Genomic DNA, 18,560 nt, shown 5'->3' on the forward strand with positions numbered 1-18,560 from the left:
TCTACTTTTGTGTACTTTGAACCGTGCTCTGCACACAGCAGGTACTCTATACGCAAATTAAATGAATGACCCACAGCCTGGATGTGCGACCCACCTTTTTGGGAGAAGGTCACTACCCCATTGTCCAGCTGCTATTATCTAAAGCTAACAGCACTTGGTGTTCCCATTTATATTAGCTCATTCACTTTGGGTCATACTGCCCACAGTAGAGATGGTAGGTTCTAGTTTTTTTCTTCTAGGCACACATGGTGGACATCTGTTACCTCTGCCTCCCCAGCATCTACTTCCCCTTCTGCTATTAATGCCACCACCATTCTTCTTTGGAAATGAATGCTGCCCCACTCTCAGTGCATGTGGCTTAGATGGGTTATGGGTGCATGATCCAGGCCTGGCCAATTACAGCATTCCATCCTCCAGGCCAGAGTGATTGGTTCAAGGATGAAGTCATGACCAAAGCCATGACCCAATAACTCAATTCCAAATATTGTGTTGAAACTGTTGAACTAAGAAGTTCTTTTTCTTGGCCAGATGTGGTGGCTCATGCCTGTAATCCCAGCACTTTGGAGGGTTAGGCGGGTGGATCACTTCAGGTCAGGAGTTCAAGACCAGCTTGGCCAACATCGTGAAACCCCATCTATACTAAAAAAAAAAATACAAAAATTAGCCAGTCATGGTGGTGTGCGCCTGTAATCCCAGCTGCCCAGCTGAGGCAGAAGAATCACTTGAACCCAGGAGGCAGAGGTTGTGGTGAGCTGAGATCTCGCCACTGCACTCCAGCCTGGGTGACACAGTGAGACTGTTTCAAAAAAAAAAAAGGTTTTTTCTGTTGAGCTTACCAAGGCAATAGGCTATATAACCCTCTAGCTGTCAAAGCTACCTCACTGAAAAAGCCAATTAAATGAACAAACATTAAGCATAGAAGAGCCTAGAGATGAATAAAAAATTAGCCTTGATGACAATGGACACTGGATCCAACTGTATCTGAACATCAGTTTTAATTGAGTTTTCTGTCAGTGCAATTAAAATAATTTTTGTTTTTTTTTTAAGATGGAGTCTCACTCTGTTGTCCAGGCTGGAGTGTAGTGATGCAATCTCGGCTCACTGCAACCTCCGCCTCTGGGGTTCAAGTGATTCTCCTGCCTCAGCCTCCTGAGTAGCTGGAATTACAGGCACCCACCACCATGCCCGGCTAATTTTTTTGGTATTTTTAGTAGAGACAGGGTTTCACTATGTTAGACAGGCTGGTCTTGAACTCCTGATCTCTGGCGATCCACCCACCTCAGCCTCCCAAAGTGCTGGGATTACAAGCATGAGCCACTGCGCCTGGCTGCAATTAAAAGAATTTTAACTAACAGGGTTCTATTTTCATTATGTGGTTTCCTCATAGGCCAGCTGAAGTCTCAAAGGCCATAATCATAGGCCCTGTGCTTATAGAACACCACTGTGGCTGAGAACCAAAATATTTGTGTAAACTTATCCTGCATTTACCATGGTTCAATTAAAAATAATTTTAAATTCTTGGCCAGGCACAGTGGCTCACGCCTGTAATCCCAGCATTTTGGAAGGCTGGGGTGGGAGAATTGCTTCAGGCCAGGAGCTTAAGACCAGCCTGCACAACAAAGTGAGACCCCGTCTCTACTAAAAATAAATAAATAAAAAATTTAAACCCTCCTACAACATGGGAAAGGTGAATACTAGGCTGCGTGAGAAAAGTTCTAGACACAGGTGTCTAAGTGTGGTGAGCAGGGTGTTAAGAGCTGTTCAATGTGGCACAGGGGCTTGTGCTGTAGGTGATATGGAAATATTTTGATGGAATTCTGCTTTGATATGATGCCATTCACTTTTTTGAAGGCAAAATAGGGTGAGGAGAGGAGGCTGCTGGGGATAGGGAAGCTAACCATAGGGAATTATGGAGGGGTATCTAAGAATAGTGTTACTTCCTTTAGTCTAGGTAATGTTTTCACTTCTGTCACCCACCAATAACCCATTATGATTTGTCCAACACAAGGAACATCCTACATTCTAACGCAAGCCCAGAAAAAAAGACAGAAATAACCCTGGGTCATTGTGGGAGTTCTTTTTTGAAGGAGGCTGAGGTTGGGAAAAGTAATCCTTCCCTAGGAATAGATCATAAAGGAGACCTGCTAAGTCCAGATGGGTACCCAGGACTTCTTCAGGCTGTCTAAGGCCAGCGCTTCTCTCTTCTTTAGGTCAGTTCTTTCTCAGCTCTCCACTCACCACGTTTTGTCCAAAGAGCTCTGCTAGTTCTTGCGACAAGGTTTATGTTGAATGGGTTCCAGTGGTGAGGTCACCCTCATGGAAGGTTTCCATATATGACATGCCTCTGCTGCTACGCCCAAGAGCTTTCCCAAGCCCTTTTCACTGATGCTGTCCAAGAATAAGGTCTGGCTGGATTCCCATATTGAAGGGGCAATGAAGTTTTAGTTTCTGAAAATAGAAGGTATTGTCCTTTTTGTCTAATTATTAAAGCAATACATGTTCTTTGTAGTACATTTGAAAAAATTCAAAAAAGGGTATGGGGAAAAATGAAGAGTCATCCCATAATTCTGTCACCTATGATAACTAATATTAATATTTTAATGTACTTCTTATTCATAGTTTTTCTGAATACATGTATTTATGTATATTTTAGGAAGGTAGCATTGCAGTGTGGTTGAGTGTGGGTTTGGAAGTTTGACATTATTCATTTGGAGTTCTGTGACCTTGGGCGCCTTAAAGTCTTTTTTTTTTTTTTTGAGACGGAGTCTCGCTCTGTCGCCCAGGCTGGAGTGTAGTGGCGCGATCTTGGCTCACTGCAAGCTCCACCTCCTGGGTTCACGCCATTCTCCTGACTCAGCCTCCTGAGTAGCTGGAACTACAGGCGCCCGCCACCGCACCCGGCTAGTTTTTTTGTATTTTTTAGTAGAGAGAGAGTTTCACCGTGTTAGCCAGGATGGTCTCGATCTCCTGACCTCGTGATCCACCCGCCTTGGCCTCCCAAAGTGCTGGGATTACAGGCGTGAGCCACCACGCCCGGCCTAACTTAAACTCTTTAAGTCTTACTTCCTTCAACAATAAAGTTAGCTGATTCTTAATTTAGTCCTCGGTCAGTATCAAATTATTTTAACTTATAGGTTTATAATAAGCATTATCTGGTAATAAAATTTCCCCCAACATTCTTTCTTCCAATTTTTAAATGGTTATTTCACATATCCTAGATTAATTTTAGAATAATCTTTCAAGTTAAAAAATGATATTTTTTGGTAGACTTGCATTTAAATTTTTGGATTAGGCCGGGCGCGGTGGCTCAAGCCTGTAATCCCAGCACTTTGGGAGGCCGAGACGGGCGGATCACGAGGTCAGGAGATCGAGACCATCCTGGCTAATATGGTGAAACCCCGTCTCTACTAAAAATACAAAAAACTAGCCGGGCGAGGTGGTGGGCGCCTGTAGTCCCAGCTACTCGGGAGGCTGAGGCAGGAGAATGGCGTAAACCCGGGAGGCGGAGCTTGCAGTGAGCTGAGATCCGGCCACTGCACTCCAGCCTGGGCGACAAAGCGAGACTCCGTCTCAAAAAAAAAAAAAATAAAAAAAAATAAATAAATAAATAAATAAATAAATAAATAAATTTTTGGATTAAAGAAGAAGTAGCATCTTTAAAACATTAAGTCTTCCTCTCATAGAATACTGATAGTGTTTCTGTCTTTCCATTTATTTTCTGCATGTTCCTCTGAAAAGCTTAGTGGTTTTCTTCATACAAGGCTTGCACATTTCCTGTTAACTTTGTTCCAAAGTATTTTATATTTTTAGTTGCTAGGTGCTGAATTAGATTTTTTTTCCGCCAATCACAAGTGGCTATTACCTGTACTGGAAAGCTATTTTCAAAGTTTTAAAATGCATCTTTTAGTGAACAACCTTGTGCCTTTCTCTTATTAGGTCTGATTGTTTTTTCAGAGTTTATTATCTTCAGATTTCTAGGTAGATACTTAGTTTGTCGCCCAAACCTGTCTGCTTTCCAGTAGTATACTCTTTATCCTGCTTCATTGCATGGGTTAGATTATCCTTTCAGGACACTGTTCAATAATAGTAGTTAGAATGGATCTATCTTGTCCCTGACATCAGTGTTTGCTTATTAAGTATGATGCTGCATGTTATATCAGAAGATTTATCATGTTAACAAGCTTCTTTCTTTCCTCTTTCTTTTTCTTTCTCCTTCCTCCCTCTCCTTCCTTCCTTCCTTCCTTCCTTCCTCCCTCCCTCCCTCCCTCCCTTTCTCTCTCTCTCTTTCTTGTCAGGGCCTCTCTCACCCTCGTCCAGGCTGGAGTGCTGGAGTGCAGTGGCGCGATCACAGCTCACTATAGCCTTGACCTCCCTGGGCTCAGGTGATCCTCCCACCTCAGCTTCCTGGGTAGTTAGGACCACAGGCATGCACCAATGCCTGGCTAATTTTTTGTAGAGACAGGGTTCCACCATGTTGCCCAGACTGGTCTTGAATCCCTGGGCCTAAGTGATCCGCCCACCTCAGCCTCCCAAAGTGCTGGGATCACAAGTGTATGCTACCGCGTCTGGCCTTTTCTTTCCTTATTAGGGGAGTTAAAAGAAAAAAAAAAAAGTTGATTTTCATCTTAATTTTTTTTAATGAGAGACTCTTGTTTCTATTTGTTTCCTTTGACCTACTCCTGTGATATATCAGTGGATTTCTTTTCTTTCTTTTTTTTTTTTGAGATGGAGTCTCGCTCTGTCACCCAGGCTGGAGTGCGGTGGCCGGATCTCAGCTCACTGCAAGCTCCGCCTCCCGGGTTCACGCCATTCTCCTGCCTCAGCCTCCCGAGTAGCTGGGACTACAGGCGCCCGCCACCTCGCCCGGCTAGTTTTTTGTATTTTTTAGTAGAGACGGGGTTTCACCGTGTTAGCCAGGATGGTCTCGATCTCCTGACCTCGTGATCCGCCCGTCTCGGCCTCCCAAAGTGCTGGGATTACAGGCGTGAGCCACCGCGCCCGGCCAGTGGATTTCTTTTAATGAGGCCACCATTACATTCTAGGGACACAAAAATCACCAGACACCTCAGGGCTCTCCGAGTCAGGTAGACCTGGGCTGCCATCCAACTCATCACTTTCTAGCGGGGGAACCATGGGCAAGTTCTACATGAGAATGCATAATACATGCTGGCAGTTAGGATACTTTATTCCTTTACTAGATTGATGATTTTTTTAGAGCTCTATTTAGAATGTTTGCATCTATATTATTGAGATTGGTGTGAAGTGTGTGTACACAATTAATGAGATTGTGCTCACAAAAATGAATTATGTTCGTTTTCTTATTTTCCTATGCTCTACAACAGTTAAAACAGCAATGAGGCATTGCACACTCATGTTCATAGCAGCACTGCACAACAGCCAACAGGTGAAAGCAACCCGTGTCCACTGACAGATGAATTAATAAACAAAATGTGGTATCCACGTAAAATAGAACATCACTCAGCCCTAAAAAGGAAGAAAATCCTGTCACATTACAATACAGATGAACTGGGAAGACATTACACTAAGTGAAGTAAGCCAGTCAGAAAAAGACAAATACTGTATGATTCCACTTATACAAGGTATCTAAAGAGCTCAAATTCATATAGACAGAAAGTAGAATGGTGGTTGCCAGGAGCTGGGGGAGGGGGAAAGGGGAGCTGCTATTCAATGGGGATAGAGTTTCAGTTTTGCAAGGTGAAAAAGTTCGAGACCTGTTTCATAATGATAGGAATATACTTGACATTACTGAACTATACACTTAAAACTGCTTACATTGGTAAATTTTGTTATGTATTTTTTATTACAATTAAAAAATGGCATGAGAATTATATCTGTTCCTTGAAAATTTGAAAGAGCTCATAAAAGCATATGAAGATAATACTTGCACACTTTTCCCCATTTCTCTATTGATTATTGTCTTTGAAGTCTTCCATTTAAGATAATTTTGGTTTCATTCACGTGTATTAACATAATTTTTTTAAACCAGAAAATCATCTATTTCATTGAGTAGCAAATTCAATAACTTAGTTATACATAGGACTTTCTTACATCATGCATTTGTCATATCCCCTTGCTAATTTCTAATTTTATATACATTTTCCTTTTTCCCCTTTGACTACTTTATTGCTTTTTCAAAGAAAGACATTATGAGGTCAGGCACAGTGGCTCATGCCTGTAATCCCAGCACTTTGGGAGGCCAAGGCAGGCGGATCACAAGGTCAAGAGAGCGAGACCATCCTGGCCAATACGGTGAAACCCTGTTCGAGACCAGCCTGACAAACACGGAGAAACCCCGTCTCTACTAAAAATACAAAATTACCTGGGCACGGTGGCGCGTGCTTGTAGCCCCAGCTACTCAGGAGGCTTAGGTAGAAGAATCAGTTGAACCCAGGAGGCGGAGTTTGCAGGGAGCTGAGATTGCGCCACTGCACTCCAGCCTGGTGGCAGAGCGAGACGCCATCTCATAAAAAAAAAAAAAAAAAAAAAAAAAAAAAAAGACATTATTATCTACCTATTCTCCTATTTTTAAATTACTTAATTTCTGCTTTTTTTTTTTTTTTTTTTTGATATGGAGTTTTGCTCTTGTTGCCCAGGCTGGAGTGCAATGGTGCAATCTCGGCTCACTGCAACCTCTGCCTCCTGGGCTCAAATGATTCTCCTGCCTCAGCCTCCTGAGTAGCTGAGATTACAGGCATGCGCCACCACGGCCGGCTAATTTTGTATTTTTAGTAGAGACGGGGTTTCTCCATGTTTGTGAGGCTGGTCTCGAACTCCTCACCTCAGGTGATCCACCTGCCTTGGCCTCCCAAAGTGCTGGGATTACAGGTGTGAGCCACCACACCCAGCCAATTTCTGCTTTAATATTTCTTTCTTTCCTCCTGGTTTCCTGGTATATTTTATTATCCTTTTTCTAATTTGAGTCCAATGCTTAATTCATATCTTTTGATTCTTTCTTCTTAAATAATGAAAGCATTTAGAGTTCTAAATTTCCTTCTCTGTATAATTTGTAGAAATTACAGAAATTTTAATTTGTGATATTGTATTATCATTCATCTTTAAATAAAAGATGAATGATTATATATGTAGTTTTTCTCATTTGCCTTCCTTCTAGAGGTAACCTTCTATGATTGTTATTTATTTTTTTAGACGGAGTTTCGCTCTTGTTGCCCAGGCTGGAGTGCAATGGCGCGATCTCGGCTCACCACAACCTCTGCTTCCCAGGTTCAAGCAATTCTCATGCCTTAGTCTCCCAAGTAGCTGGGATTACAGAAATGCGCCACCACGTCCAGCTAATTTTGTATTTTTAGTAGAGACAGGGTTTCTCCATGTTGATCAGGTTGGTCTCAAACTCCCTACCTCAGGTGATCCGCCCGCCTCGGCCTCCCAAAGTGCTGGGATTACAGGCATGAGCCACTGCACCTGGCTGATTGTTAACTTTTAATTTGCACAATCTTTAAACATCAGTATTTAAAATGTGTTCACATTTGTTGCACTTCTCCCAAAAAAGCAAAGCCTTACCGTTTATTAATTGGATGATTTTGGACAAGTCTGTGCATTTATTCATATCTTATTCCATGTCAGGGGACTGAGAGTACAAAGGTGAAAAAGACAAAGTTGCTGTTCTCAAGGAGTATACTTTAGATACATAAGCTAGTAATGAACAAACAGGATGATTTTAGCTCATGACAGGGCTACACAGACAGTAACAGTGACGTGATAGAGTGATGGGGACGAGGTGCTTAAAATGGGGTTGTCAGGAAAGGCCTCCGCTAACCACCAGATCTCATGCGCTCATCTTGAGATTTAACCCAGCAAACCTCTTCTGAGCCAGCTGGCACCACTTCCCTCTCCTCCTTCAAACTGTTGCCTTCCTTAATTTCTGTGACAAGATACTGGTGTCGCTATCTCCTTGTCTCCTTCTACTTCCCAGCTCCCTTTTTCAGCCTTCTATGCAGGCACATCTTCTTTTGACCACCCATTAAATTAGCTGTTGGCCTGCTGGCAGCTGGAAAGAAAGTTCAAGTGCAGCATAGGCCCAGCATATGATGCTGAGTCAAGTCCAGACAGCTTCCTACAAGGTGACATAAGAGTTTCTCCAGGCTAGGACACAGGTCCACCTGGCTTCCTAACACATTATTCAACACCAAGGAACAGCTAAGCAATAAGGTTAAGTGCCTATACTGACTGCAAGGCATGTTACACAGTGCATAAAGCAAATATGATTCTTATCGTAATGAAATTTACACGATAGTTCAGAAACATGACTTACATAAAAGACAATATGAAAACACTGCAAAACAACAAAAAATACATACAAGTTGTGGGAAACAGACTATAGTTGCCACTGGAGTTCAAGGAAGGAAGCCCTCAGACTGAACCTACCAGTGAGGGAAGGCACTAAAGGAACTGGAAGGACACAGAGCCCATGGTTATGTAGTGTCATAGTGCTGGATTCTGGATCTAACAGGCTGATTGAGTGATGCTGGACACACCCTGTAAGTTAAGGCCCAGCTTCTAACCTCAAACAGGCTAAGGTGAACTAAAAATTGAACCCTGGATTAACGAGTGAAGACTTCAGTGAAGAGGGCCAATGTTCTGCCCTTCCTTCATCTCAAGAAGTAGTTGGAACAACAAAAGTGGGAGGTTCAAACAAGAGGGGGCTGGAGCCAAGGGAAAATAGAGATGATATAATTTCTTTAGGTTCTGGGTCTGCTCTGGGTCTTAGGGAGAATGACAGAAATTTGGAATGGTTTTTTTTTTTTTGAGACAGAGTCTTGCTCTGTCGCCCAGGCTGGAGTGCAGTGGCCGGATCCCAGCTCACTGCAAGCTCCGCCTCCCGGGTTCACGCCATTCTCCTGCCTCAGCCTCCCGAGTAGCTGGGACTACAGGCGCCCGCCACCTCGCCCGGCTAGTTTTTTGTATTTTTTAGTAGAGACGGGGTTTCACCAGGTTAGCTAGGATGGTCTCGATCTCCTGACCTTGTGATCCGCCCGTCTCGGCCTCCCAAAGTGCTGGGATTACAGGCTTGAGCCACCGCGCCCGGCTGGAATGGTTCTTGAGGTCCTCTGTTTTCCTGCTTAGAACATCAGGGTAGACCAGATAGCTTTGGAGCCAAAGCCCAGCTAGTGCTAAAAAATGTGGATCTGCCCAAAGATTCCTCTAGCTGTACGCTGAATGGGGCAGAGGTCTAGAAGATAGAAGATAGAAGCAACCGCATCCCAACTGTAACACCTCAAGAAAGACAAGTAACAAATCCCTTACATCTTTATAGCATATTTCAACTAACATAGGCCTTATATGCATATAGATGTCATTCTGTCATCACTTGAGGTAGGCATATTAGACTGATCCCATTTTACAGATTTTAAAGAAATTTGAGAAGTGATTTGCTGGTGAATGTATAGCTGGGCCTAGAAGCAAAGTCTTAAATGTTCAACCTGGCACTTCCTCTGGAGAGGAAAATATTCCAATAGTCCCGATCTAAACAGGACTTCCAGTGCCCCAAGCAAAGCTCCTCAGAAAAAGACATGATCCTTGACTCAGAAGGTCTACTCTGGGCTCATGCTTGAAAGATCCTTGGAAAACTGGTCTCCAAACTCAGGTGGGGTTAAAACACTGAGATATGAGGGGTGGGAGGCACAATACCAATAGCTGACTGTATTTTCTAGGGAAGAACATCTACTCTGTGCCTAAAACTGTGTTCTCGAAATCCACTGGAAACATATCAAAATTGCAGGATTCACCAGACTTTCACTCATTAAAGCTTTGCTCCTAATAGCCTCCATTCTTCTCAACCCCAATATGAATAATTTCTCTTTCAACTGGGGTAACTAAAACCCCAAAGAAGCCATCAACAGTCAAAGGGGATAGGCACTTACAATTTCAAATTCTGTGGCACCAAAATGAAAGCTGAAATCCTTGCCTCTCAAGCAAGAAAATCTACCATGACACTGGCCCAAAGGAATCTTTCTCTCATGCTGCCTTTTACAGTATCTGGTACCTAAGACAATATTACAAAAGCTTAAGGGTTTCTTCTTCTTCCCCTTTGGTCCCATTTAACAAGGAGTATGTGAAAGTGATGATCTGAAAAAACCCAGCTCTGCTCTGATCCCCAGCAAAGCAGCTCCTCTGATTCTCTCTGCACCTGGCCTATGGCACTTCGGTGGGTTTGTGCCTCTCAGGGCAACTGGGACATTGTTTGGCAACCTGACATTGCTTTTGTCTCCCCTCTCAGTCCAGAACACTAGGTATGGTACTTGTGCAGCTTGCAAGAGTGGGAAAGTCTCCTGGTCTTTGAGCCTCAGGAACCCAGGAGTCAGTCCCTTTAGCCAAATAGTCATTACCCTTTCAATGTAATATCTTTCCTCAGGTTTCATGGTCTTAGTCCCTTTTATCCACAGTATTCCTTCCCTCTTTTCCTGACTGCTCTGGCTCCTCCTCTTTCCCTCTGGCCTACCCAGTCTCAGGGCTTCCTTGTGGGCTGCCTTGACTCCACATCTCCTCCACAGAGGTAGGATGAAGGCAGAGACACTTAGACCGTCCTATGCAGAGTGCCTCTGCAGTGGCTAGGCTGCAGCAGATATGAAGAGGGATCTACAGACTGATCTCCTGCACCCATCTAGTCACTAAGATATCTTGTGCATAGAGGAAGAGAAAAGAAAAGATAGCAGTTTGGTGATCAGTCTGTGATTAATGTGGTTGCAATCAATATGTTGTTCACCTGGCTGAATGTCTTTGGTGGGCAGAGACTGATAAGAGAGCTCACAATTCTTAGGTATCAAGGACCAATGCAGTGGTTTTCAACCCTGGTTGTACTTCAGAATTCTAGCAGCTTGAACAACAAATGCAGAAACAACATCTGGGGCTCCACCCCAGAGATTCAGCTATAATTGGTGGGGGTAGAACACAGGCATCAGTATTTTTTAAATTGCTTTCTAGGTATTTGAATGTATAGCCAGGGGAAAGAACTTTTTTCTTTTGAGATGGAGTCTCGCTCTGTTGCCAGGCTGGAGTGCAGTGGTGTGATCTCAGCTCACTGCAAGCTCTGTCTCCTGGGTTCACGCCATTCTCCTGCCTCGGCCTCCTGAGTAGCTGGGACTACAGGCATGTACGACCACACCCAGCTAATTTTTTGTATTTTTTAATAGAGATGGGGTTTCACCGTGTTAGCCAGGATGGTCTCGATCTCCTGACCTTGTGATCCACCCGCCTCAGCCTCCCAAATGTTGGGATTACAACCGTGAGCCACTAGCCAGGGGTAAGAACTTTAAATGGGAAGTTCTGACTAAAAGCTAAATTTAGGCCGGGCGCGGTGGCTCAAGCCTGTAATCCCAGCACTTTGGGAGGCCGAGATGGGCGGATCACGAGGTCAGGAGATCAAGAGACGATCCCGGCTAACACGGTGAAACCCCGTCTCTACTAAAAAATACAAAAAAAAAAAAAATAGCCGGGCGAGGTGGCGGGCGCCTGTAGTCCCAGCTACTCGGGAGGCTGAGGCAGGAGAATGGCGTAAACCCGGGAGGCGGAGCTTGCAGTGAGCTGAGATCCGGCCACTGCACTCCAGCCTGGGTGACAGAGCAAGACTCCATCTCAAAAAAAAAAATAAATAAATAAATAAAATAATAATAAAATAAAAGCTAAATTTAGACTTTCGGCAATGGGAAGCTATTGCAGGTTTCTGAGCAAGAGAGAAAACATGAACATGGCTGTAGTGTGAGAAGCTTCTCCTGATCAAAGTGTGCAGAACAGACTGGAATGAAGAAATGCTAAAAACAAAGAGACTTGGTAAAAGCCAATGGCTACAGTCGAAATAAAAGGTAAGAAAGCCCTAAGCTAAGTGGTAGACAAAGAATGAGAAGAAGGGGATGGATTTCCCAAAAGCACAGGACTGGGCGATTTCAGGACTGTTTAGAGCAAGGTGGAATAGCCAGGCTGCTCTGGGCTGTAAGAGGAAATGGCTTTCCCAAGTCCAACTGGCCTCCAGACTCACCCATACCAAAACAGCAGAGAAAGAATTTCCACTATATGGGGAGTTAAGAACCCAAGAGAAGAAAAATAATATAGAGAACTGGGCTCTTTCAGGGGACAAGTTCAAGGACCTCCAACCTAAGCAATCAAGACTGAGACAAAATTTAAAAATGAAGCAAGATTTTGCGTTCAGATTCTCCCTCCCCTCACCTAGAATTATGCGTTCAGATTCTCCCTCCCCTCACCTAGAATTCTGATATAGAAGAAATCACTCTTCTCCTGGCCAAAGTATTTACTCTCCTGCCCTCATTCGAGGTGTCACAAATGATACCATTAATTCTAGGCCACCTAGAACACCAGGCTCAGCTCACAGAAAAAGGCAGTATCAACTGCCGCTTCAAGTGTCTTCCTAGGTATTGCCTTAGTCAGAAAAGAACAGCCAACACAGTGAAATTGGTAGGGTGGGGTGGCTGGGAAATGTAATCATTTACTGGAGTGTAACCTGGTACTCCAAACAAAGGCTTTATTATCCTCAGCCAAAAGCATGGAGGGCATAAGGAGGAAGTGAATGGTTGACCCATTTAAGACAGCACCAAAAGAACAGTGATGACTTCACACCTCTGGAAGACGGCAACAGGCAGATAAAAAACATGGAATAATTAAAAGTGAACTGGGACACACCTTCAGTGTCAGTATATCTCAAATTCCATTTTCCCCTCACCTTTCCAAAACAACCACACCTTTTAACCTGTTTATACAATGCTTGATCAAATGGATCACTCTGGAGCACAAAAACATAAGTTAATTGTTACTTTATTGTAGAGGAAAAATATCCTGAAAACACTTGTTAAATAACAATAATTCCTGACAAAATCACTCTTCAGGATGTGTTAGCCTCACCATCTGGTGAAATGGAGTGAGCTGTCCCTCACCCCAGTAATAAGCTCCATTAATATTGCCATAAACCACAGGAAAATCCAAAAGATTTTCTAAATGGCTTCCAAATTTCTGCATAGATGCCCTTATTGAGCCCAGAGGTAAATATAAACAAATTGACAGATAAATTAGAAGGACAGCTGAGAGGAAAAAAATGTTAACAATTGGTGAATCCAGAAGGAAGGGGATATGGGGGTTCATTATACCATTCTTTCCACTTAATTTCTGAGTTACAGTTGCTTTTGGGTGATCATGTTCTCTTTCTGACTTGTCTAAAAAATATGTTAAGTTATTTCTTTTCAAACCTGAAACAAAATCAACTCTTTCTCAGGTGATGCCCCACTTTCTATTCTGTCTACAAAAACTTCCAAAGCTTTCTAGAAACCTTAAATTAAGGGGCTACAGTACACTGATATGGTTTTGTTGTTCTTGGAAAGTGTTGGACTCAAACGCTCATCGAAGGTCTGTGATGGTCACTGCTCTGTCCACAACAGTCACGTGGCTGCAGCTCTGCAACAGGAAAAAAGAAAGAAAGGTGGAGTCCTAGAAAATTCTGAAAAGTCTTTTTTTTCCCTTCATACAGGGTCTTGCTCTGTTACCCAGGCTGGAGTGCAGTGGCACGATCTCAGCTCACTGCAACCTCCGCCTCCCGAGTTCAAGCGATTCTCCTGCCTTAGTTTTCCCAGTAGCTGGGATTACAGGCACAGTCACCATGCCCAGCTAATTTTGTGTTTTTAGTAGAGGTGGGGTTTCGCCATATTGGTCAGGTTGGACTTGAACTCCTGACCTCAAGTAATCTGCCTGCCTCAGCCTCCCAAAGTATCGGGATTATAGGCATGAGCCACTGCGCTCGGCCTGAAGAGTCATTTAAAAAAAACCCTTTTTGGCTGGGCGCAGTGGCTCATGCTTGTAATCCCAGCACTTTGGGAGGTCAAGGTGGGCAGATCACGAGGTTAGGAGATCAAGACCATCCTGGCCAACATGGTGAAACCCTGTCTCTACTAGTAAAGAAAAAAAAAAAAAAAAATTAGCCCGGCGTGGTGGTGAACACCTGTAGTCCCAGCTACTCGGGAGGCTGAGGCGGGAGAATTGTTTGAACCTGGGGGGTGGAGGCTGCAGTGAGCCAAGATCGCACCACTGCACTCCAGTCTGGCAACAGAGCGAGACTGTCTCAAAAAAAAAAAAAAAAAAACCTTATTTAAAATGTTCATTCTAGGCTAGTGGTTCTCAGTCTGGAAGCCAGACTGCTATTTAAGTGGTAGTTATGGTAAGAGTCTGGGACTCATTACTATCACCAGTTCCACCTGTACATGGAATCAGTGTTTGCCTATATACCTTTGTTTATTTTTAAAATGTATGTACATTCTAGACTCATTCTTTTTGATGCCTAAGCTTGGGAACAAATAGTGTCATCCCTAAAATATACATTACTTTAAAAGAATTACTGAATTCATCACACTTTTTTGGGCTATGATGTCGCCCAAATAATAAAGTATACCTACTGTCACATGGTGAGAGGAGAATGCTCCCTTTTGGCAACAGGGGTCTTTATAACCGAAAACGTGGGCACTGGTGCCCCAAACCTTTTTTTCTGATTGTGTAGTCTTTGTTTCAACATCCTGGTACTTAGACATTCCAAGGCAGACTGATCTATTTTTGAACAGATTTGTCAGAAAGTTTTTCCTCACGCTCAGCAGAAAACCATCATTCCATGAAGTCTTAGTTGTAGTGCTAGGAGTGACATGAAACATACCCAATCCCTTTTTTCATACATCAACTCTTCTAACACTTGAAGTCAGCTCTCAGATCCTTCCTAGGATTTCTCTTCTAAACATCTCCAGTTCCTTTTAAGTGTCAAGGTTCTTAGTCCCTTTTTCATATTGCTGACTTTTCTCTGAACCCAAAAGAAATAATACTCCATGGCCAGCATGGAGTAATGCAACACCATCAAATCAGATTGGAGGGGCAAATGGAAACATACTGATCTTATCATCAACTAAACTTTTTACTCACAGACCACAGCATAGGGAAAAAAAAACTTTGTAGGAAGGTCGTAAAGCCCCTATGATTTAAGCAAAATTCTACAAATATACTTAATTTACCTATCTTAAGTGGCTTCTCTTTTCCTTTGTATTCAAATCTCTTATTGAAGTACAGGCTTAGAAACTGACATTGACGAAAGGAAAAAGTAACATTTAATAAGCCAGGGACTGCATTAGGTACTTCCTGCACATTACTTCAGTTAATCATCTCAAGAACCCTATAAAGTAGGTGTTGTTATTATTATGCCTATTTTATAGATGGGAAAACTGAGGCCCCGGAAGGGTAAGTAGCCTAATCAAAGGCACACAGTGGCGGAGCTAAGATTCAAATCTATTCCTATCCCACACTGCTTCTCATGTACGTCCTTACTATTGAGATCTGGAAAGGTAAGTGACAAGGCTGGTCTTCTGTGTGGATCAGGAAGGATGATGCATTTCATCAGCTCTGACTGTCCTCCCTGCCTGAAGCACAGCCCCAGTTTCTTCTACATAGATAACGTACACAGAACAGCGGTGGATCCTTGCTGTGTGGGTGAAATCCTTTCTGGCGGCAGGAAGAAATCTCCTCTAGTCCATGGTCAGTTAGTTTAAAGAATCCAGTTCTGAAATTTAAAAAAGGCAGGCTAAGAGTCAAGCAAAGGTGTCCCTCCATCCCAAACACATGCACACTCACACAGCAGCATGCACACTCACACACAGCAGCATGCACACACACACACACCAGCATGCACACACACACCAGCATGCACACTCACACACAGCAGCATGCACACTCACACACACACCAGCATGCACACTCACACACACCAGCATGCACACACACACACACCAGCATGCGCACTCACACACACCAGCATGCGCACTCACACACACCAGCATGCGCACTCACACATACCAGCATGCGCACTCACACACACCAGCATGCGCACACACACACACACCAGCATGCACACACACACACCAGCATGCGCACTCACACACACCAGCATGTGCACACACACACACCAGCATGCGCACACACACACACCAGCATGCGCACACACACACACACACAGCAGGGCAGAGGTCGTTGTGAGACAGCTTCTGTAGGATGCTGCCTCATAGGTCTCTTCTCTGGTGAATGAATCACAGTTAGAGAATGATTCATTACTGTCATCACACTAGTTTTGCTGGAGAATTCATAGTAAATAATCAAAGTGGGAGTAAAGACAGGATTTGGAATTGAAAAGAAGTGCATTCTGAGATAATGTGTTTGATTTTGAAACTTGCTAATCCAACATAAAACTCTTGACATTCCTATCGCTTCAAGACAAACACTTCAAATTTCTTGTGGACTTTTCTTAGAATAGCAACTAAGTTGTTACTTGGATATCTTTTTGAACAAGCATGATAGATTAATCATGATATGGTGCTTAAAAGGAAGCCCTTTAGAATAACCAATTTATACTACAATCTATGTGTTTTACAAAGAACAAGGCCGCAAGAATAGAGACCTTTTCCCCTGAGGCTTTCTTCCCTACTACCCCCTTGAAACACCCAGAACCATGCCCTTTATACTCACTCCTGGAACTTTGGGGAGCAAACAATGGCTATCGACTCTGGCAACATCATCTGGTAAGAGCAGTGAGTGTGTAGGTCGACACTGGAGAGAAATGCGGTCTGTGTGGGGTGAGTCTGAGGAGAGAAAAAAAGTCAGAGGACTCTTAGCGAGGATATATGGTAGTCCTTCCTTATTTGCGATTCCCTTTCTGAGGTTTCAAGCTACCCATATCAACTGCAATCTGAAAATATTACATGTGATAAGATATTCTGAGAGAGACCATATTCACATAACTTTTATTACACTGTATTTTTGTAACTATTCTATTATAGTTGTTGTTAATCTCTTCCTGTGCCTAATTTATAAATTAAACTTTATTGCCGGGTGCAGTGGCTCACGCCTGTAATCCCAGCACTTTGGGAGGCCGAGGCGGGTGGATCACGAGGTCAGGAGATCGAGACCATCCTGGCTAACACGGTGAAACCCGTCTCTACTAAAAATACAAAAAAATTAGCCGGGCGAGGTGGCGGGCGCCTGTAGTCCCAGCTACTCGGGAGGCTGAGGCAGGAGAATGGCATGAACCCAGGAGGCGGAGCTTGCAGTGAGCCGAGATTGTGCCATTGCACTCTAGCCTGGGTGACAGAGCGAGACTTCGTCTCAAAAAAAAAAATTAAACTTTATCGCAGGTATGCATGTATAGGAAAAAAACATAGTATATATAGGGTTTGGTACTATCTGTGATTTCAGGCATCCATTGGGGGTCTGGGCTCATATCCCCTGAGGATAAGGGAGGACTACTGTGCCGTACAACCAAGCCTGGTCTCTGAAGGAAGTAAAGCCAAACAGTTCTCGACAGCTGGGCACAATCTCCTTTGTAAGAAGCCACTTGCAACCATGAGAGGTCCACCTGAAGTTCCTAATAAGTAAGGAAGCTCCTTTCCAGCACTGTAAACAAATATAGTTTAATACCAGTATGTGAAGAGACTCATAATTTCTTTCTTAAGTTCAACAGACTTACTATACAATGTGGTGACTACTGTTCATCACAATGTATTATACACTTGAAAACTGCTTAAGAGAGTAGATTTTGGCCGGGCGCGGTGGCTCAAGCCTGTAATCCCAGCACTTTGGGAGGCCGAGACGGGTGGATCACGAGGTCAGGAGATCGAGACCATCCTGGCTAACACGGTGAAACCCCATCTCTACTAAAAAATACAAAAAACTAGCCGGGCGAGGTGGCGGGCGCCTGTAGTCCCAGCTACTCGGGAGGCTGAGGCAGGAGAATGGCGTAAACCCGGGAGGCGGAGCTTGCAGTGAGCTGAGATCCGGCCACTGCACCCCAGCCTGGGCGACAGAGCAAGACTCCGTCTCAAAAAAAAAAAAAAAGAGAGTAGATTTTAAGTGTTCTCATCACAAAAAAGTGATGTAATGCATATGCTAATTAGCTTGATTTTCCCGTTCCACAATATGTGTATACATATTTCAAAACATATAGACTATTGTTATTTGTCAATTAAAAAAAAAAAAAAAAAAAAAACAGGCTGGGCACAGAGGCTCATGTCCGTAATCCCAGCACTTTGGGAGGCTGAGGGGGGTAGATCATTTGAGGTCAGGAGATTCAGACCAGCCTGGCCAACATGGTGAAACCACATCTCTCTTAAAAATACAAAAGTTGGCCAGGTATGGTGGCAGGCACCTGTAATCCCAGCTATCTGGGAGGCTGAGGCAGGAGAATCGCTTGAAGCTGGGAGATGGAACTTGTAGTGAGCTGAGATCGCGCCACTGCACTCCAGCCTGGGTGACAGAGCAAGACTGTTTGTAAAAAAAAGAAAACAAGAAAAAGAAAATGAAAAATATATATGTGCCCATTATACAGTCCTAGGTAACAAGGAATAAAATGAATAAAAGAGCTCGTAGAAATAAGGAGCATAGGCCAAGTGCGGTGGCTCACGCCTGTAATCCCAGCACTTTGGGAGGCTGAGGCAGGCGGATCACAAGGTCAGGAGATCGAGACCATCCTGGCTAACACGGTTAAACCGCGTCTCTAGTAAAAA

The 18,560-nt window shown here is 43.6% G+C and overlaps 1 protein-coding gene across 4 annotated transcripts in view; it reads right to left on the bottom strand.

Annotated features, from left to right (window-relative positions):
* Nucleotides 1-12,785: 12,785 nt before the first annotated feature.
* STAMBP (STAM binding protein) overlaps nucleotides 12,786-18,560 on the bottom strand; it is a 37,317-nt gene continuing 31,542 nt past the window's right edge. For all 4 annotated transcript variants that reach the window (XM_050754464.1, XM_050754462.1, XM_050754465.1 and 1 more), the window contains 3 exons: nucleotides 16,528-16,640; nucleotides 15,469-15,568; nucleotides 12,786-13,434 (listed from right to left, as the gene is read on the bottom strand). In XM_050754464.1, the coding sequence (XP_050610421.1) occupies nucleotides 13,378-13,434; nucleotides 15,469-15,568; nucleotides 16,528-16,640 (270 nt within the window). In that variant the 3' untranslated portion in view covers nucleotides 12,786-13,377. The remainder of the gene's footprint in view (nucleotides 13,435-15,468; nucleotides 15,569-16,527; nucleotides 16,641-18,560) is intronic.

The sequence above is a fragment of the Macaca thibetana genome, chromosome 13, assembly GCF_024542745.1.
Source record: "Macaca thibetana thibetana isolate TM-01 chromosome 13, ASM2454274v1, whole genome shotgun sequence".
NCBI lineage: Eukaryota > Metazoa > Chordata > Mammalia > Primates > Cercopithecidae > Macaca > Macaca thibetana.